At 43.5% G+C, this 21,220-nt stretch overlaps 1 protein-coding gene across 1 annotated transcript; it reads left to right on the top strand.

Moving 5' to 3' along the window:
* Window positions 1-208: 208 nt before the first annotated feature.
* PKD2L1 (polycystin 2 like 1, transient receptor potential cation channel) lies at window positions 209-17,510 on the top strand. The gene is made up of 15 exons (XM_032116406.1): window positions 209-630; window positions 4,431-4,544; window positions 6,502-6,629; window positions 7,754-8,010; window positions 8,871-9,095; window positions 9,448-9,676; window positions 10,051-10,221; window positions 10,929-11,110; window positions 12,020-12,140; window positions 12,724-12,822; window positions 13,531-13,652; window positions 13,971-14,088; window positions 14,318-14,454; window positions 15,205-15,352; window positions 16,383-17,510. Exons 1-15 carry the CDS (start codon window positions 336-338, stop codon window positions 16,569-16,571), a joined length of 2,535 nt encoding a protein of 844 aa, XP_031972297.1. The 5' UTR covers window positions 209-335; the 3' UTR covers window positions 16,572-17,510.
* The last annotated feature ends 3,710 nt before the right edge of the window (window positions 17,511-21,220 follow it).

Genomic DNA, 21,220 nt, shown 5'->3' with positions numbered 1-21,220 from the left:
CTCACGACGGCGTCTAGGTCTGTTATTGCCGCTAAGAAGCAGAGGAGGACTCCTGGACTTGTCGGTGTTCCCAGGGCTACTGGGATAATAGGGCTGACGGTGGTTCCTAACAACGGGTAGTGCCACCCCTCTGATCGGTATCACCAGCTGAGCTGATATAAAAGAAACAGAGGATGCTTGCTCTCTGTGGGGAGCTGCTGGTGTGCCCTCTTCTGGCTGCTGAAGCAGACAAGCTGTTGGGCATTGATCATCTCTCTGCTAAGTTTTAATTCCAGCCCGGGCAGGCAATCTTCACAATTCCAGTTAAAAGGTACTTCTGTCAGCAGTGAGCAGTCATGAATTTGTCTCACCTAAACAACAGAGCTGAGAGCCACTTTAAAGTATCAGAGGTGCATGAACTGGAGACAGTGGGGAAGAAAGCTTGGGACAATCCTGTTTACAATGGCTCTCCCTCTACCTCCTTGAAAATTCAAACTATCTACAACCCCAAGTCTATCCTGGAGAATCCCTATGAGAATTTTGAAGAGGTTGGGGATCCACTGCCCTGCCAGGAAGAACAGAGCAAAGCTGTGAATGGAAAGACAAGTCCTTTCCTCAAGTGCTGCTTCTACATCTTCAGAGGCATCCGAGGTAAGTCTCTGATATCTCATTAGAAGGGACTTATTAGCCCTCACAGCAATGGTGTGGGAAGGAGGGGAGGAAGAGAAGGGATGCAGAAGGTAGAAGCCTCAGAGTGTCTGTGTAGCCCAGGGACATGTTCAACATGCAGTAGCATTACTTCAGAGATCATCTTTGGCTGACCTGAAAGGAGCCTCCTCGTTCTGTGTGCCTTGCTATAGCTTCATGGTCTGTCCTGTCACCTTTACTACAAGGCAAGAGACTCAGTGGTGTGCTCAAGGTCATGCAGTGAATCTGTTGGCAGAGCTTGGAGCAGGCTATTCTGTCTTTGTGTGCATTTTCTAGATAGAGTGGTACTGGCCCCTGTGCTACAGTAGCATAAGAACTGATAGACATATCTACAAGAGAAAATCTAGCACTGTCAGGACTGAAATGTAAGGGATCACAGCAATGTATCAAATAATGCTTTGCTTGAAGATAGCTGAAAGAAAGAGATGCTGTTTTCCAAAGACAAAGGGGAATGAAATATTATATAGGTTTATTCAGAGGCAAACAAAACCCTGGAGGCAAGATAAGTCTCCTGTCAGGATACAATCCTGGGTAAGGGCATTATTTGAACAGGTTCTTACAGAAGGCATAAAATCCTAATATTTTAAAAACAGGGAAGATAAAGAAAAAAAAAAAAACAACAAACCAAAACAACATCTTCTTGCCACTGTGTCTTTTTTTCCTCACTTGGAAGGCAAGAACCTTTCTCAGAGCTGCACCCTCTAACAGTACGAGGGAGTGAATAACAATATAGCTTGGTCCTGAATTGCACAGCCCCTCTATGAACAATACTTTTATCATAGCCATTACAGTCTAACACTACTAATTCACATGGAATTCAGAGCAGAGGTTTAGAGATTTCTCCTGGCCAAGGAACAGTGCTGAGTGGGTTTGGTAGCTAATTACAGATTACTCCTAGGCAATCATATACCTGGTTTATTCTGAAATGCTTTCTTCTATGCATTGTTTGAGGCTTAAAATGGAAAAACATATCCGTACTTTAACATCAAATTTCCATTTGTGAGTTGCCAGAGTTGAATTTGGAGTATGCAAATGATGATAACTGTCAGGACACCACAGCATTTTCTTCTTCTGACTGTTGCACCAGTGTGTCCTGCCACTAAGGGTGGTACATAGGGCTGTAGGAAATACCAAAGCTGGGAATCCAAAGGCCAGTGCAGACAGACCAAAGGTCTCTTTGAGCCTCACAGAAGTGGGGACATCTTCCTTGAAGAACTTGCTTCCTTCCTTTGCATCTTTACTAGGTGCCCATTGTTTTTCATTGCTTCTCCATTGCTGGCTTTCCCCCTTCCCTTTCCATTTAATCACCTTGGTGTCTCACATGGAAAATAGAAGTACTACATGTAAGTCAGTTAGACAATGACAGTTTGAGAGGTTGGTTTTTTTGCTTAAAAACCATTTCCTGCGATTACATGTTCATAGCTACTGGTAATAAATGGATTATTAAGCTTTTGTCCTCATCAGCTATTGTGCTGGGTTAGAAATGAGTAGCTGCTGCTCCTAGTGCCACTGCTCAGGACTATTCCTCTCTAAGCAGTGTCCAAGCAACTCTGTGTCCTGGTTCCTGCCTGCGTCCTGCCACCTCAGGTGTTTCATGGCCAGCCTATGCACAGACTTTGCTGGGTACCTGGGCGCATGGTGGTTGATGAGGGACACCCAGCTTCCCGCTGCCTTTGGAAGAGGATCTCCAGCTCTGTGAGAGTGATTGTGAGCTAGTCACTCACCTGCATCACAAATCTGGCTTAAAAGCACACTCAGAAGATAATGTAGGTGTTGCCAGTAATTCTTATCAGTCACTTGTTGCTATCAGGAAGGTGAGACTTATAAATGAATTGCATTCATAGCCTATTTTCTAGATTCTGTTATTTTTTCTTTGCTCGGATGTGTGAGTGCTGGATGGTCATTCAAGGTAAGGAAGACTGGATGTCTTCTAGCTTTGAGTCCTTCTACTCCAAATACCATGTCCAAAACAGCTGCATCCCTAAGGGGGTAGGTGATGTCAAAGGAGACACAGATGGGGACATGCTTCATGTATCAGGTGATAGATTTCCCTGGCATGTTTCCTAAAGACATACCTGAAAATAAACATCATCTGATACAGGATTACAACTACTGGACACAATGTGAAAGGACTGGAGCAGCCTCATGATCCTCCAGATACCATTTTGGGCAAGTCTTTGAACCAAGTTCTCAAGGATATTTGAGTGTTGTTGAACTTAGGTGTTCCTGAGTACACTTCTGTTCTCAAAGTAAAGAAGGTCTGTACCTTTGCTCCAAACATATGGATAATAAGGGTTCCCTGCTCATGGAAAAAAACCAAAACGAACTTGTTAAAAGCTTGTGATGTAGTCATCTCTGAGGATGAAGGTGGTCATTTAAAAGTGACCTGAAGAGATGGGCAAATTGTTTTCCCTTGTTTTTCTCCATTGTGAAGATTCCTGTAGATCACATGATACTTTCCCTTCCACAGGAGTTAATCCAGATCATCTCCAGGCTGTCATTTCTGTTGCTGGTCCAGAACAGGCTACTGGTTTATCTACCCCGAAGTGACGGCAGATGCTGCAACAGTCACTATGGTAGTTGATGGTGCAAAAAGCTCTCTAATCTCTTGAGATGTCAAAGAGCTATTAAAATGACAGGATAAATGCTAGAACACTTTTGCTTACTCCAGAGAAAAAAGAAGTTTGCCATCCGCCAGAGATGACTTCAAATGTGGGGCCTTTGATCAGCTTTGATCCTGGTTTGCAGGAAGATGGTTGTTGCATCCTACTGGGGATAGGAATCAGGGCTGAGCTCTCTAGGAGCTGCAGAAAGCAGCAAGACTATGGCTATTATTGACATGGCTTTCATCACTAGGCTTTCAATTGAAAGTTCTTATGCCTTTCAACTTCAGGAGCCTTCCAGAAATCACAACAGAAAGCCATTACAAAAAGAACAAACAGATACACTAATGGTATCAGGTGGTTCATCAAACCCAAAATATCAAGGCTCCTTTTAAAAGAGGTGTTTCTCTCTTATTGACAACCCTGGTGACATTTAATGAGTTGTGTGAAGAAATAGGATCTTTAGCTGGTGCAATTGGTGTATTGGATTCAGCTAAGCTCCATTGTTAGATGTCCTGAAGATAATTTGGCTCTAAATGTTATGCTGAAAATATTGAGTTGGGTTATTTGATTGAGTCTTATGACCAACAAGAAAATTGAAAGAGTTTTTAGGTAATCAAAGGACAAATATTTGGGGCCTAATGGTTCAATATACACTAAAAGGAGTAATAGTTCCTAAAACTAACTGTTGTAAAACTAACACCAGATGCAGTTCTGCTATGGAAGACCTCTCAGAAGGTCAGCTGTTGGCCCATGGGTGACTGAGATGAAATATTATGGTTTCAAGAGCATTTGTGACAAAGACTGAATTTCTGCAAAGAATAAGCTGAAAAACAGTCAGGAAGAGATCAGGCTGTAATGAACACAAACAGAAAACTAAAGAGTGATTTAGCAAAATAAAAAGCCTGTATATTTCAGTGTTGGTTAGCCACAAAACTTTTATTCAGGCTGGAATGGTTCTTCTTAGGGGTATTTAGCATATTTTTATAGGTCAAATTTTGAAACAAAAAGTGGCTTGGCCTTGAAAAGCCACAAAACTTCAACTCTCAACAGCATTCTTTTGGAACAGGACTACAGCTCCTCGTGCGGCCCCTGAGAATGGCCATGAAAACTCTCTAGTCCCTTCTTTATACCCAACAGGTCTGTGGGGCACTACGCTGACTGAGAACACAGCTGAAAACAGGGAGCTTTACATGAAGACCACCCTGCGAGAGCTGCTGGTCTATGTTATGTTCTTGGTGGACATCTGTCTATGTAAGTAGCTCTCATATTTCATAGGCATCATTTCTGTATGCAACGTGAGGGGAATAATGTAAGATTTTATTAGTAGTCTTCCTTGCTCTGCTGTAAGTGTTACGTTTATTGTATGAGCGCTCACAGCAACAAGAAGTTGTCATTAACCTACAGAATAGCTGCTGCACTGTAGGAACACAGAGTGCTGAGAATATTTCTCTGCCTGTTTTGAAGGATTTTTAACCCCTGAACAGCACTGTTTTGACATTCGTCCATGGAAAAAATTGCCAACTATCAGACAAGAACTAGAAAATACAGTGGTGTAAATTAGGTGATGGACTACTATGTAAGATTGTCACAGAGTGAAAAATTTAGAGGTTTTGGGCTTCTCTTGTAGTAAATAGATAATAGCAAAAAACATCAAAATGGAGGATTGTTGTTGTTCTCCAAACCTCCTTCTTCTTCTTCTACTACTACATATTCTGCAGTAAAAGTAATTTGGGATGATTGGACAAAAAATTCCACAGTTCCTGGCTGCATTACTGAATAATTGGTAAGAAAGTGAAAATAATATGTTTTTAGTAACCATTGGTTAAATTATCTTTAAAAGGCTGTGTAGATCTTGATAATTAGGCTTTCTCCTGCATTCTCTGCTCTGTGCTGTGTCTGGGTCATGCTAGTGATTCTGTTTCTCTGATAAGACTTAATAAACAATTATCTAGCAGCAGTGAAGGCTGGAAGTCTCCGTTTGTCTCTGGAACTAACTCCTGGCAAGGACTTTAAAAACTCTCTCCCATCAGAAGAGATTTGATTTACGCCACGGGCTGTGGCACTGCACACAGAAGTAAAATTACTGAATGCTAGCTGCTGTTGGTTAGACTTAAGCAGTATTTTCTGATTCACATTATCAGTTCTAGCCATTGACTCCACAGTCCTGGGAGAATCTGCAGTTTCACAGCAAATGTTCAAGACCCGGAGAGCAGCTCTAGAAACTTCCTGGTCTCAAAGACACAGTCCAGGGAGATTTTCCCTTCTGAGACTGGATGGGTGGCTGAGGTGATAAAGCAGATGGCAGCTCACCCTGTTATTCTTGGGTGAATGAAATGTGTCCCTGTACTGAATGCTAATGCTAATATGGACTTTGTGTAGGTAGGACAATGGCTGTTTGGTTTCACAAAGGTTCATTTGTTATCACAAATGAGCACCTGTGGCATGGGACAGTGAAGAGGGTTATATTTCACGGACCCTATGGCAGGAGAGATGGACAGACAATACCACCCTAAGTTACTATCATGCTGGCCCAGGGAGACAGTGCTTCAGTCGTGAAAGAACCAAGACGCACACAGACGTACATGTTATCGCACACTGACTCATCCAGGAGGTGTGAGGGGTTGTGTCTTGAATGTCACGTGCTTTATTTTCCTGATGTCCTTTCAAGAGTAAGGACATATTCTCAGTGATCACCATGATGGATGTTTTCCTGAAGGAAGCAGCACTGGAGAGTTGAAACAACATGTTTGTGGAAGCTCGTTTGCACCTCTTGGGGTTTCTTGATTGACGAAAACTTACCTGGAGCTTTTCACTCAGGAAAATAGGGTGGTCTTTGTGTCTTCATGACTTCACTTCAGAAATTCAAAATATGGATCAGGGACTTTGTTCTGAGAAATAAAATTTCTGTCAGAAATTTTGTCTGAGAACAAAAACTGTTACCCAGGATGTTCAGTTGTATCCTCCAGTGGTCTTCTCTCACTACTTAACTCTTACATATATAGGTCAGTCTGACCGTTTAAACTCTGGAACACAGAGCAGATAAGTTTATGAATCCCTAAGAAAGCAGAAAGCCCTAAGATTTCTTCTCCTGTGCCTTGTTCAGCTTACTTGTGAAAATATAAGGTAGACAGAAAGTGAATATATAAATACATTTATATCAGGCTCAAATATTCAGGTATAAGGAAGGACCCTCCTCTTGTTCTCTTAGTGACATATGGAATGACAAGTTCCAATGCCTATTACTACACCAAAGTGATGTCTGAGCTCTTCCTGCAGACCTCTACAGACGGCCGTGTCTCCTTCCAGTCCATCGGCAGCATGGCTGACTTCTGGGTGGTGAGTACAAATCTGGCCTGCCATGGGGAACCCTGAAACTCAGCTAGACTGGGATATTCAGTTCCCTCTGAAGTACTATCTAGTGATTTCAGCAAGACATTTTGCTGCCACAGGCTTCTGCCAGCTACTAGCAATAGATACAGTAACATTTGCATGCAAAATAGTCTCTGAATAAAAGTATAATTTATCCCTGAGCATTGTGTCCAGAATACTTGCTAGGCTAAGTGTTATGTGTGCCCAGACAAGAGTCCACTTCCCAGTAAAACAGGCAGGACACAACAAAATAATTTTGGTGATATGAGATAAGAAGTACTGGCTGAGAGAAACCAAGGAATTTACTTCAGGTTTCCTTGTGGTACAAGTGGCTTTGAATCCTACAGTTCAATGTCTTCAAGCTGGTGTCTTAATAATAGCCTATGTCCGTCATGGCATTTTGAGAACATCAAAATTAACCTGTCTGTAATTCATGCCTTGGCTTGTCTAATCTATAGATTCTTTAGAAAGAAACAGGATTAAAATTTGCAGTGACTTTTATCAAAGAGAATAAAGAAGGGGAAAAACATCTGGGGTCTAACATATTTCTGTCAAAGAATGAGTGAAGGAATAATGAGGGCCACAATGAAGGCCATTGAGTTATTGCAACCACTTATCTCTGACAGCCAGAAATTATTTGTTAATTAGATTTGTCTTTTTTCTGTCATATTAAAACACTCGAGCAAACAATGGCACTATTGTTTCTCCCCCACTGTTTCCAGGATACTGGCACATGCACTTTTCATCATTCACAACTGGTGCCAAGGCAATTCCTTGAAACTTGTGGTGACTGAAGTAGAAGAGACAAAGAGACTTGTAGGGCTCTTGTCTCTTCATTAGCCATAGAAGGTGCTGCAAACACATTACAGGCCTATGAGAAACTAACAATGACCCTGCTGCCCAGCATTCCTCCTCTACCACCAGCCCTGGTCTTTCTTCTCTTTAACACACATCCAACACAAATTTCTACTGCTTTCCATCCTGGGGAGCAGAGGAGGGTGGGTCAGGTCTTACTACCTCAATCCCAGACTAAGAAAATTCCTCTGATGCATGAGCTATGAAGAAGTTGTTCTCCTCTCCCTCCTTTGCAGTATGCACAAGGTCCCCTGCTGGATAATCTTTACTGGACAAAGTGGTACAACAACGAGTCCCTGGCAGTGCACAGCACCCAGTCATACATCTATTACGAGAACTTGCTGCTGGGTGTCCCACGCATGAGACAATTGAAGGTGAAGAACAACTCCTGTGTGGTCCATGATGACTTCAAGGAGGAAATCTCTGGCTGCTATGATGTATACTCCGAAGAAAAAGAAGAAAGGGTCTCCTTTGGGCTCATCAACGGAACAGCGTAAGTGCATCTAATCCAAATTAGTCTCTTCTAGTTCAAGTAAGAACTGCTGACCTGCAGGATGCCGGGGATGAGCGTCTCACATAAGGCTAGAATTCCCCTTGCAGTCAGAGGCAGCAAATCCTTTTTGTCTATCAATTTGAGTGGATCAAGTATCTCTTTGTGAAGAAGCACAACAGAATGAGTGGCACAACAGAATGAGTTTTCATGTTGGGAAAGCCGTGGAAAAATCCAGTGGAAAATTAGGAAGAAGTTGTTGCCTATTTTTAAGAGAGTGAGGATAAATAAAGATTTTTGGGACCAGATCCACCAAATGGCAAGCTGGCATTCAGCTGGCAAGTTACTATTTGCTTTCCTCTGGGATTTCAGGAGCCAGAGAAAAGGGAGTGCATCCCTTTCATCTTGACAACCTACTTCTCTATAATAATGTGAGGTAGCTGCAGTTTAATAACTCTGCTCACTGCATGAGTCTTGATCCATGAACGAGAAGCTGTTATTCATTAGGAAATATGAGCACAAGAGCATTCTAAGCAGATGGTTGTGTGTGATATGGTAGAAGGCAATAGAGTGGATCCTGAGAGTAACCTCCATGAAAACAAGACCAATATAGCCAACAAACCTCCGAATTTTCCCTCCATAGTATTGCAAATCATGTTGTGTCACTGCTGGGAAGCACTAAACCATAAAACTAACACTAGTGGAGAAATTGTGTGGGGTCAGATCTGGAATAGGAATTAAGTGCCAATTCTTTAATTTAAAACTGCTCTGCCCGTTGAAGATATAGTCTAATTTCTCCTGGGTACAAGGCCATATCCAAGCCTGGGCCAGTGAAGCCTTTGCTTGCGGCTTGTCTGTTGCAGGTGGAGGTACCATTCTGAGGAGGAGCTAGGTGGTTCATCTCACTGGGGAAAACTAACCAGTTACAGTGGGGGAGGATACTACATAGACCTCAAGATGACCAGAGAAGAGAGTGCTGAAGCCCTGCAAGTCTTGAAGGAGAAACTGTGGCTGGATCGGGGAACACGAGTCGTCTTCATTGATTTCTCTGTGTATAATGCAAATATCAATCTGTTCTGTGTTCTGAGGTAAGCTGAGTCACGATGAAAATTCTTCAGCCTCTTGCATCTTCCTCAATGCCATTGCTTCTTAAAATGCAAATATTTTATTATGGTCCACCAGTGGGGTGGGTCTGAGTGATGTCAGTAGAAATTGTATGGATTAGTCTTGCTCTTCCTGAAATAGCCGGTCACACTTCTCGTCACCTTTCACCCTTTCCTATCAGAGGCAGTGAAGCAGCAGAGATATGGCTGCATAAACACACACACAACTCTCACACTCATGGTCTAGTGGATAGGTCATGTTCAAGTGTGATGCCTCTCAAAATTATCTCTGAGCCTCCATCCCCTAGTTTGTAATTGTTTCCTTGTCCCCTTCAAGGTTAGTGGTTGAGTTTCCAGCCACTGGTGGTGCCATTCCCTCCTGGCAGATCCGCACAGTGAAGCTTATACGATATGTCAGCGCATGGGACTTCTTCATTGTTGCCTGTGAAATTGTATTCTGTGTCTTTATCTTCTACTATGTGGTGGAAGAGGCTTTGGAGCTCCGTATCCACAAGCTTCAGTACTTCACCAGCATCTGGAACATCCTGGATGTGGTTGTCATTCTGGTGAGGATCCTTGCACGCTTTTTTGGGGGAGCAATGGCAGAGATATAAGAGCCAAAATAAATGAAGGAATGTGAAAATTAGTCTAGCTAAGACAAGAGCTGGCACATGTTTTGCTCTAATACTAAAATGAACTGCAGAGTACATGGACACACGCTCTTGTGTCTGGAAGAACTGCTAGGAGAAAATTCTTTCTTAGAGATGCCACAGAGACTGTGAAGTGAGGGCATCATTCAGCGCATCAAGACTGTATTTCCACAGCCCACCACTAGACTGCAGCTCTGAAGTGGGATTCCGATGAGTTCTGTGACATTTTAATTTCCATGGAAAGCATGGAAACAGTGGTCACTGTGGACTATTCCTCTTCCTCTTTGCAGCTCTCCATTGTCGCTATTGGGTTTCACATCTTTCGCACCACTGAGGTGAACAGGCTGCTGGGAGAGCTGCTGAAACACCCCAACACCTATGCAGACTTTGAGTTCCTGGCATTCTGGCAGACACAGTACAACAACATGAATGCAGTCAACTTATTCTTTGCCTGGATCAAGGTATTGTAGGGGGTGTGGGAGGTGCCAGGTGTCCAATCAGGCCTCTTCTTCTGGAGAGCTTGAGGGTTGTCTCTTCTATCCCTCTGAGTAAATGAGTGTAACAGCTATACAAGAGAGGATTTTCTTCAAAGTCATATGCTCTGTTTTGCAGTAAATCTGGGCAACTTTTCACCCTGCATTCTGAGGTCAGTTATTTGGAGATAACAGTCAGGAATATGAGCTCAGACACTGTGGCGTAAAAGCGGTTTTAGAAAATCCTGAGTACCACGTAACTTAGTCCACCCTGTACTATTTTGGTATTCTTGAGGATAATCTTGCAAACCATGTTTTTTTCATGATGGTCACTCAACAGCTGGAAATGACTCATCTGATGATATGGACTTTGCATTTCAACTAAAGCATCTTGGTGTGGTGGAAAGCCAGCAAGGGGCTCCTCATTAGCCTTAGGACATTTGTCCTTCTAGTAGTCCCTGTTTATATTTTCCTTTGACAGAGGGAACAGTCATACGTTTACAAACCCAGAGGAGGATGGTGGCACACCTGGGACAAATATCCTGAAGAATAAGCCACCATTCCCTAGCCAACTTTCTTCTCAGTACTTTGGTCCTATAGCGAGCTTCTTGTCTTAGTAAGCATGTGCATACATGAAAAAGACTGACCTAGCTTATGTTTTGGCCTAACTTTGTCCCCATTCTTCCATCCTGCAGATATTCAAGTACATTAGCTTTAACAAAACAATGACCCAGCTCTCCTCCACACTGGCACGTTGTGCTAAGGACATCCTGGGCTTTGCCATTATGTTCTTCATTGTCTTCTTTGCCTATGCCCAGCTGGGTTACCTTCTTTTTGGGACACAAGTGGAAAACTTCAGTACCTTTGTTAAATGCATGTAAGTGTGTAAGTTAGTACCATGTTTCCATAATTTTATCGAAATAATTTTAACTGCTTTCCACTCTTCCCGCCAGTTGCAAATCTCAATGTCAATCAGACACATGTTGTATCTCATCGTAATAAAGCCACGATGGTTAATAAGTTGCTCACAGCCTTCTGGTTGTGACATCTTCATGGACAAAAGAATACAACGAGAAAAATGAGGGCTACAGGCAGATTTCTATTTGTCTGGTGTTTATCAGTGAGGACAAAAGATATGGTGGATATTGGTAAGGATATCTGTTTCCAGAGAAGTCCCACAGATAATGACCAATATATCTGAGATGGAGGATGAGCGCACACACACAGAAGGGAGTGTTGGGGAAGTCCCATCTCAGACAATCCTGCAGTCTATGGGCCTGCTCAAGCAATGTGTGATGTTAATGGAGGTATCTGTTACAGCAGTGGTTTTCAGCTTGTGTTTCACAGACCTCTGGGCATCCAGGTCCTGCCTTTGAGGGGTCTGCAAGAGAAAACGGAGACAAAGAAGCTTAGGATCAATAGACTTAAACTTCCTTCATTATAGGGGCTATGAACTGCAAGTTGAAGAGCACTGTCCAGTTCTAACATCCCTCCAGAGTCTCACAAACTCTCAGCAAGAGATGCCTCTGTTAAGTCAAATGCCTTTAATAAGGGAAATTCAGGTTGTTTTGGTTTTGATTCCTGTTTATACCAAAGCACACTTTGGACGACCTGAATTTGTGTGGAAACCATGTTTTATTTTCCTCTAGCTCTAATCAGATCAGCTCTGGTTTGTGCCTGTGCCCATCTGGGCTGCAGGCAGGTTCAGGTTCACCTCAGGACTGTCTGAAGGTGTAGGATAAGTGCATGTGCCTTTGTGTGACCCTGTGCTCTTTCTTTCTCCCAGTTTCACCCAGTTTCGGATCATTCTTGGTGATTTTGACTACAACTCCATTGACAATGCCAACAGGGTCCTTGGGCCTATTTACTTTGTCACCTATGTGTTCTTTGTTTTCTTTGTGCTCCTGGTAAGCAACCAAGTCCTCCTTGTCCCTGTATTGAGAGCAGTGCTTGAGAGACCCCTCCTGACAATCCCTGGGTTACGTGCAGTGCAAATGCTTAGAAAAGGAGTTTCTGGTTGCAGTGCAAATAGCCCACAGTAGGCAAAGAGTGTGTTACTACGACTGGGGATTTGATTATTAGGGTGATTAAGGGCCAACATCTGTTAAGGTGAAGACTGAAACTGACTGGCTTCCTAGGCAATGGATGCTCATAGGCAATGGATGCTCATAATAACCAAGTTAAACACCCAGTGTCAGGAGTCCAAATGTAACCTAAGCCTTTGCAAGAGAAGCTACCAAAGGTAATATTTGATGTGGGAACAAATGTACTTCCAGCCACTGCTTTAACTGCAAAAACTTAAGAAAGCACGGTGTGGTTGAAGCAGGCCTTCTCTTCACCCTCTTTAATTTGCCCAAGAGATACCCCATGGGGAAGCAGCTCCTGGTTTAACCAAGTCCTGCACATCTGTGCCTGTTTCTTGCTGCTTCTGCTGTTGGAGCAGGCAAGATGTCTCATGCATATTCATCTCACTTCTTCACCTTTTTCTAGAACATGTTTCTAGCCATCATCAATGACACCTACTCAGAAGTCAAGGAGGAGCTTTCGAGCCAGAAGGATGAGCTGCAGCTCTCTGACATCTTGAAGCAGGTAATGAATAGTGAATGCCATGCTGCTTTCTAGCTAAATCATGAAGCATATTTTGGAAGTCCCTGACCTAAGTGGAATTTACTAGAGAGAAACAACTCCAGACCCCCCTTCTTTGCATGTCCAAGCGTCACAGTTCCTTTCTGGGATAAATCAAGCTTCCAGACCCTTTGGCAATGAGAAGATGAGCAAGCAGGTCTTGGAGGAATCCTGTTACTTGATGTAGTGTTTCTGAGAGACTTTTCTTCCCAGGATGGTCTCTAGACAAAGTCCTTCATAGAAGTAGAAGTACTTTGATCAATAACATGGCAAGCCTTACTTTGCTAAGCTGAGCCTGTTACAGTGGCACAAATCTGACTCTCCCATGGGCAAATTCCAGAAAAGCTCCTGGAAGGTCACAATTCTGCTGTGGGACCAATATTCTGGAAAGAATAGTATTTGAGACATTATCTTAAACAGTGGATATGCTGGGAAATCAGATAAAGGAAGAATTGGGACAAGAAAATCAGAGGGTTAGGGTGTTGGTGTCACTCTGAAGGCATGAACCTAGTTTAGAGATGAGGTTCATACAGCAGTGTTTTATTTTTTGCTTGTGGAAAGCTTAAAAACCGCTGGTATTACTCAGCATATGCTCACCTGTATTGCATTGCCTGCTCTGCTCTACTCTTCACGGTTCTTTGTGCATGGTTCTGTGTGTATCTTTGGTAACAGAGCTACAACCGGACACTCACGAGGCTGAAACTGAAGAAGGAGCGGATTTCCGATGTGCAGAAAGCCCTGCAGAACAGAACGAAACAACTAGACTTTGAAGAATTCAAGAACAGCTTGAAGGAGTGAGTCAGTTTGAGGGATGCCCACTTAGTCCTTTCTCTTAGTAATGCAGGTAATTTAAATTTTCTGCTTTTCAAGACAAGGAGAGCAGTTAGCTCAGATCTGGGCAATTTAAGACTCAAAAAAAAAAAAAATTATCTTTCCTCAAATGTTTAATCTCCTGTCCTAAATAGGTTTGTTTAACTATTTCTTGCCCATTTGGGATGTCTAGGTTTGCCACTGGCAAGAGGAAACAACACACTGATTTCAAAATTCCCACTCTGTTAGAGCTTAACAGTGTAATTCTATGCTTTGAGCTTTCTCTTTCTATTCTTTTGCAGACTGGGCCATGCAGACCATGAGATCACAGCAGCTTTCTCCAGATTTGACAAAGATGGCAATCACATCCTTGACGAAGAGGAGCAACAGCAGATGAAGCGTGACCTAGAGGCAAAAAGGGTAAAAAAAAAGGGCAAGGAAAAAAATCTTCTGTTTGGTAGAGATCACTCCAAAGTGGCCTCAGGAATCTTTGGGTTTATGGTATAAACTAAGCAGGCAAGTAAAATATAGTTCCAACTCTACCTGGAAACAGCTGAGTATATCACTGCCTGTGAAGCTCTGTGTTATTCACAGTAAAGCTGACCACAGAGTCAGTATCCATATTTGCAGGAGTTTCTTTGTTCTCCAGGTTGCTCTGAATACAGAGATTGAAGTTTTGGGGAAATCCTATGGTGACAACAACCTGGATGAGAATCTGACCTACATGGAAGCAAGGAATAACCACACCAATAAGGCCATCTGGGTCTCCAAAGAAGAGTTCCAAGTGTATGTTTGTGCTGTCAGTAGTTTAACCCCCCTGCAAAAGAGGGGTCCAATTTCCTGCTGTTTCCTTCCCTGATGTGACTCTTTACAGTGGTGCTGAGCAGTTTCAGTAAGATCTTGTCCCTTTTATCTTGCATGTGTGTAAATAAGCAGGTAACCAGTACAGTTCTAGTTATGTAGTTTGCTTGTTCCTGTAAAAGATTGAATTAAGAAATTTTGCTTTCTGCCTCTTGAATAACCTCTGCACCTGTCATGTGGCCACAGGCAATATGCTGTCATGTTTCAGGTCAGATAACTGGGCCAGGGAAAGCTGATACCTTTACAAAAGGTCCTGTAGCAATAAATATCCTTGATTTGTAGCCTAGTTGGCCTTTATCCTCCAGGTCCAAGAATAATACTTGGCTAATTCTTCCATAGGAGAAGCATGGGATAAATACAGCACAGAGAATCAGGATATCCTGATTCTACTATTGAGAAACACTGAGCAAACCACATAGGGCCATATCAGAGGAGAGACAGGTGCAGTATTTAATAGTGGTATTATACCGTGTCTGGGCTGGGACCCATCCTAAGCAGAACCACTGATTACAGACAAAAACACAGTGTAGCAGGTAGTTATCTCATCAGTGGGTGTGAATCAGTTATCTGATGAGGAGCTTTCACTTCTATTTCAGGTCTCTGGGACATGTCTGCTGCAAATCCTACTAATCATCACAAGAAAAAGCTTACAAATGCTCTCCATGTTTCCCTCAGCCTCCTGCATCGTGTGCTGCAGCTGGAACAGTCTATAAACAGCATTGGCTCCAAGATTGATGCTGTGGTGAACAAGCTTGATGTGCCAGAAAGAAAAGAGCTGAAGAGGAAGGATCTGTTGGGCAAACCATTGGGTGATGTTAGCAAGGTTGGTAGCTCTCCACCACGCATTTGAACCAGCTTCAGATCAGGTGACCAGCCCTGCTGGGTGAAAGGGCCTGGTATCATCTTTGCTTTTCCAATCCTCATTGACATAAGACGAAAAGGCCTGGGCAGGGGCAGGGTCAGCATTCTGTATGATAAGTCTTTTCTGTTTAAGCAAAATGACACAAAACCTCTTGCTTTCGTGTCCCCTCAGTTAACCATGGTACCTTTAAACACACCTTCTGGCTCCTTGGAGGCCAGCCCTACTCCTGTGGCAGTGGATAAAATTTGCCTGTCTTCAGTTGCTTTGTAACTGTTCATCCTCAGACATTAAAATGATCAAACTGTCCTCTCCAGCAAGAGCAGCTCATGGCTGTCATGGACTGTGATCTTAACATCTTGCCTGTGGATTATTTATCACACATAGGGTGGAAGGTTGTCAGCTGTGTGCTTATAGCATCTCCCTGCAGAATTCTGACTTTTGCCAAAGACTGCCCGCATTGAGTCAGCCAGTGTATTTTGGCTCTTCACCTTTAAAGTCAAAGGCATCAAGGCATGTGGGAGCCATGTCACTACTTCAGGTTTTTGTGGCTTCAATAATGAGAAGAGCCAAACAGCACAAAGTGACCTTGCAGATTCAGAAAAAAGCCATCCCTTTTGCAGAGTAGTCTTGTGATCCCTTCCCATCTGAAAGAGTGTTTTGGGAGGCCCTCCTTCTCATGTGAACATGCCCAAAATCTTATGCAAGTGTTTGCTTGCAGATTTGCTTTGCCACAGCATTTCTGTGAATGTGCTCAAAAGGATGAAAAGGGATGAATCTCTCCTTGTTTTTCTAAAGCTTGAAAGTGCATTCATCAGTGTATTGCAGCAAACAGTGTATTGGATCTCTAATAGACAGGCAGGCTTGTTCTAATTTCTGAAACAATGTGGGAAGATATTTTAGTGTCATGCACACCTTGCCTCTCTCCTGGACTGTTGCTAGACTTCTTGGTAGCTTGCTGACATTGCAGGTCACGCTTTCTTCTTGTTCACAGGAGGAAGAAGCCAGACAGGAAGAGCTGCACCCCCAGAGCCTAGACCAGATGGGGAAAGAAGAAGCAGAAATTTGGGGGATGGAACACATACAGATAAACAACTTGAGTGGCAACTCTTCCCAAAAGGAGGTCTATCACATCTTGCCCAAGTCAAGTGTGCTGGGGTCTCAGGTGCCCAAGAACCTCTAGCCACAGTCTGATGCGCACCCCTACAGCAGTGCTCAACAGCCCAGTGCTCCCAGTCTGGCTGCCATGGTGTACCAAGTCACTGTCAGCTGTTACCCCACTGTTAGGATAATCCAGGCAGCTGGACACAGACACCACTATTGCCAGGAACTCTTAGTATGAAAAATCAGGGATGCTCTTCTCCAGTGTAATGATGTATCATGCCACAGAGCTAGAACCTCTGCCCCCCTTCACCTTCTCCCCTGCCCCTATATCTTGGGAAGAGATGAAATTTAGAGCTAGGTGATGTATTAGATTTCTGCCTCTGAACAGGCTGGCACAACATCTTTTATCTAGCCTTCCCCAAAAAGTAGGGACCCCAAAACTCTGAACATTTGAGTCCAGAATGGCATATTGCAACCTGTTCCAAACACACAATGGTCTTCGGGAAAAAGATGTGGCTGTCATGTAAAGAAAGCAGAGTATAATCACCAGTGTGAAACAGGAAGAAGAAATGTAGTTGTTTCTACCTGGTTACAGCCAGTTTTATTCTGTTGTAGTTTGTTCCCAGATTACCTTGGTAACCCTCTCTGTACCTGAGACTCAGGTGTTGAGGAAAGAGGTTACTAGCACGTAACTCTGGATAACCACAATGAGAGTTGACTGCCAGTGTAACTGGGAGAAGGCCTGAAATATTCTAAAATGAAAAGCAGTTGGTACTGGTGGAGTCCTAGGTCTGAGTGTTAGGGAGCAAACTTCTGGTTACATGATTTCTAACACAGCCGTTGACACTAAGAAATCTTTGTCATTTACTTTCACACTCCTTAAATTGCATCTCAAGGTTCTTGCACATTGCAAGCTAGCACCATATACAAAGTTTGATGCTGCTTCTTTTTGTCAAGGAAACAAATTTTCAGTTGTGGGTGCTGACATCATTTGCATTAAAGAATATTGTGAAAATGAGCTGAAGATCAGTTTTTCAACCACATGCAAAACACTTCCAAGCATTTTTCTGTTTGCTGAGGTTTCTCTTTCCTTGTAATTGGGGCAGACTATTGCTGCTATTACAGGGCCACTATAAATATATTTCAAATACCTTAATCACTGGTATTCCGCAATAGTTAGCCTCAAATAGGCTCTGTAGGCTTAAAGCCAATAGAAATGTGAGCTGTACCAGACCACTGCTAACAGCTCTCATTAGTGCTACACTGTTTAGTGTGCTGTGCAGTGATAGGTTTAGTGGGGACCTTGTGCAGGGGCATCTTGTATTGTCACCTTTTTTAAGATGGATGTGTCACTGCATTCTGGGGAAAGCCTCTCTGGCAATGTCTGAAGGACCTCAGGATGAGCCCTGTCCTCAGATGGCCCAAGTTTCAGGGCTGTCACCACCACAAGATAGTCTTACTAAATTGAAGCAGAGGGTCTTCAACTACGAGGGCCCAGCGGGGGCTGTGAGAAGGAGCTTGTTGCCCCACACACAGGGAGCTTAGATTTCAGACAGGAGCTGTGGAGGCAGGAACTGCAGGGTCTCATGACTCACTTCCCATCATCAGCTGCTCCTGCTGTTGGGGACAAGACTTACCTGTGAGATGTTGCCACGGTTCTTGACTCCCAGTTCCACTGAATTCAGAAGTGAGCAAAACTTCTTACCTTTAGCTTTATTAGCTGAAAATAGAACAATGGTGTTACTTACTTCCTCCTCCTCTCTGCATTGAAGCTATTCTCTTATTCAGAAGAAAACAGCCTATGTCAGGAGAACTTCCTGAAATAGGCTTCTTTTTCTCCAAATTTTAATTAAACAGAAAATTCATATGCTAAATCGTAATTGAACAGAGGAGCTATGTGCTGTATAATGGGGCTCAAAGAGTGCACACAGCCCTTTGTAGTTAACTCATCAGGTCTTCTGTGTGTTGAAAGGCACAGAGGAAGGTTCTTACAAATTAATTTGTAAGACCTTGTTTTAGATCCTGGCTCAAGAGCAGACTACGGGTACCAAGGTATAATTGCAAAGTAAAAAAAAAAATTGCTGTTCTTTTGAGGTCTCTGATAGAGTGTCCGCCTTTTCCATGGACCCAAATTACTGGATGAGGTTCTGAGTCTGCATTACAGCACAGCTATCAAATGCTTGGGATGCTGATCTGTGAGGAACTAAGTCCGGTACTTTGGGAGAGATCCAAGCAGTAACTGTCTGCTTCAGGTGGTTGAACCTGTGCCAGTAGTCAGTGTAAGATATGTTGCTGGCTGAGGCTGAGCTCCTTAACCTAGCAATAACTACCATGAGGGGAACAGGATCCTGAAATCAGATTCTGCCAAGAAAATGAAGGTAAAACTTATTATCTGTAAAGCTTGGCTTTACAAAGCCTCAGATTTCTCACAAGGGAGAGTGTTGTTTAGATGTTGTGTTCAAAAGAGAAGGCGACTCAGTGCCTCCCTTTTTGCATTGCCCAGTGTTTCTGTTCCCCTTCCGAGCTGTGCCAAACCCCAGGACCAGCCCCACAGATTACCTCCCACTGAGGGAGGGATGCTGCAGCCACAGCAGCACAGTGTAAGAGCCCTGCCTGTCACCACACACCAGAAGATAACCTCCACTCCCCTGCTCCTTTCTGCACAGGGACTCCCATAACTGTCAGGGAAGGCAGATGAAGTGCAGAGGTGTGACAGCTGAACTCAGATCCATGGGACAGTGACCAACAGCCTTAGGCAACCAGCTCCCAGGCACTGAGTCTGCTCTTTAGGGCAGTAGGAGGAACAAAATGGTGATATTCATGTGCAGTGTTTGTTCACACCTGAAACTTGGGAAACCAATTTTCCCCTGCAAAGGGAGAGCATGAGAGCTTCCACAGGGCCATTGCTGGGAGAGATGTCTGCCTCTCACTCTGCCTGTCTCTGGTAAATGCAGGAGACTCTAGCCTAGCTTGCCAGGTCTCTTCCTTTCTCTCTGGCAAGAACAGCCTGGCAGCTTTCTCTCCCTTGGACTTGGGGGACAGCAGTCAGCCTGCCATGTTGAGGAGCCCTAAACTAGCTCTGGCTGGGATCAGACAAGACCTGCAGGCTATAGTGGTCTCCCAGGTCAGCTTCTTTCCCCTTCCTGGCAGAAAGACCACTTCCCCCTGTGCAGGAATTTTAGCAGTGCTAGTGCTTCTCAGTGTAAAACAAGTTCTGTTACTGGCATGTGCCTGCACCTGCATTAATCTCTTCTCTCTTTCTTGTACATCTTCATGCCACTGTGCCTTGTCTGTTCTTTGTGCATGTTGTCATGCATATGATGTGTCCTAGAGGAGGGCAAGGAAATTACTTGTCCCCAGCATTTGCTTTTGTGTAATTGTCAATTGTGTTTTCAAGCTGGTTGAGAAATAACAAATACGCCAAATGGTAAATTCATACAGCTTCTCTTTTCAGATATGTGTTGTCAGGCCTCCCATCAGGAGCAGATATTACTTATATTACTTATATTACTGATATTACTTAGATGATATATGTCTGATGGGGAAAATAAAGTATTTTCTTCCTCAAAAAAAGGTGCATAGTTGTGTTTTGTTTCAATCTGCAGAGCCTTCCAAACTGCACTGTGCCAGCTGTGCCTTGAAGTGGTTAAAATCTTTGGGAAGAGGTTTGGAAAAGCATAAAGTGCTTTGAAGAGATATCACCAGTTATCACTGTTATTTATGTTGGCAGTCGCAGTGGATGTGGTCTGAGGCCCACTCTGGCAGGTGCTGTCTGTGCTCTTGACTCAGAGCCAAGGGGGAAGGAAGCGGTGTCCTAGCCATGATTTCAAAGTCCAAGTGAGGCACAGAGAGATTCATGGCTGTGTGCAGGGAAGGCCATGGCAATGATGTCTGAGAGGAGGCTCAGGCATCTGGCAATAAGCAGCACCAACCAGCCGTGGCTACAAGTATGGAAAGCTCCTGATAGCGTCTCTTTGCTGTGTCTCTTCAAGAACATGATGCCATTGTCTTAACAATGAGCAAGCCTAACTTTTCATGTTTAAAAGGAACACAAATCCCCAGACACCCCACAAATACAGCCAAGCTTCTAGGTACCTTATCAGCCTGTTTTGGTTTACCAATAGATGTCAGTCAGCACTACTCACAACCCTTTGCACCTACAGCCCCTTCCTCTTCCATTTTAGAAGGGGACCAGAAACAAATCTCTCATTTGTTTTACTGAGAGAAACTGAGATACAGAAAAATTCCCTTCGTGGTGGCAGAGAAAAGACAGAAGCAGAATCCATGGTTTCCAACAGGTAATTTATGACACTAGACTCTCATACTTGTGTATTTGTTGCAAGCTTTATCCATCTGGGCAGGTTATAATTCTCCCTACAACCTGTGAAAAGGGTTTGCACAGGTTTTGCTCATTTTTTAAAGTCTTGTGAAAAGTTCTTAATGAGTGCTACTAATAGCCTCGGGCTGCTGCTAACTGGTCAGTCCTTAGCACAGAAGGTTGTTAGCTGGAGGCTGCCCTGCCCGTTTCTTTTACGAGCACGCCCTAGCAGGAGGCATTTATAAAGAAAAGAGTAACATCAGGGAACAACTATCAGTATTCAGAGTTTATCAGCAACTAGTGAAAAAGGGAGGGGAGTAGCCAGCAGCACCTGATGATCTAGCTGATTACAAGCCCAGATGATGGATGTGCCATCCTTTTGCTGGTCATAGAAACCCTAATTCCAGGTC

Source organism: Corvus moneduloides, chromosome 8 (genome assembly GCF_009650955.1).
Source record: "Corvus moneduloides isolate bCorMon1 chromosome 8, bCorMon1.pri, whole genome shotgun sequence".
In the NCBI taxonomy this organism is placed as follows: Eukaryota; Metazoa; Chordata; class Aves; order Passeriformes; family Corvidae; genus Corvus; species Corvus moneduloides.
This window is presented reverse-complemented; position numbering and strand designations above follow the sequence as displayed.

Coding starts and splice junctions, on each gene's coding strand:
- PKD2L1 (XM_032116406.1), top strand. CDS start 336: ATGAATTTGTCTCACCTAAACAACAGAGCTGAGAGCCACTTTAAAGTA. Junction 12,141..12,723: donor TTGTTTTCTTTGTGCTCCTG/GTAAGCAACCAA, acceptor ACCTTTTTCTAG/AACATGTTTCTAGCCATCAT. Junction 14,455..15,204: donor TCCAAAGAAGAGTTCCAAGT/GTATGTTTGTGC, acceptor TGTTTCCCTCAG/CCTCCTGCATCGTGTGCTGC.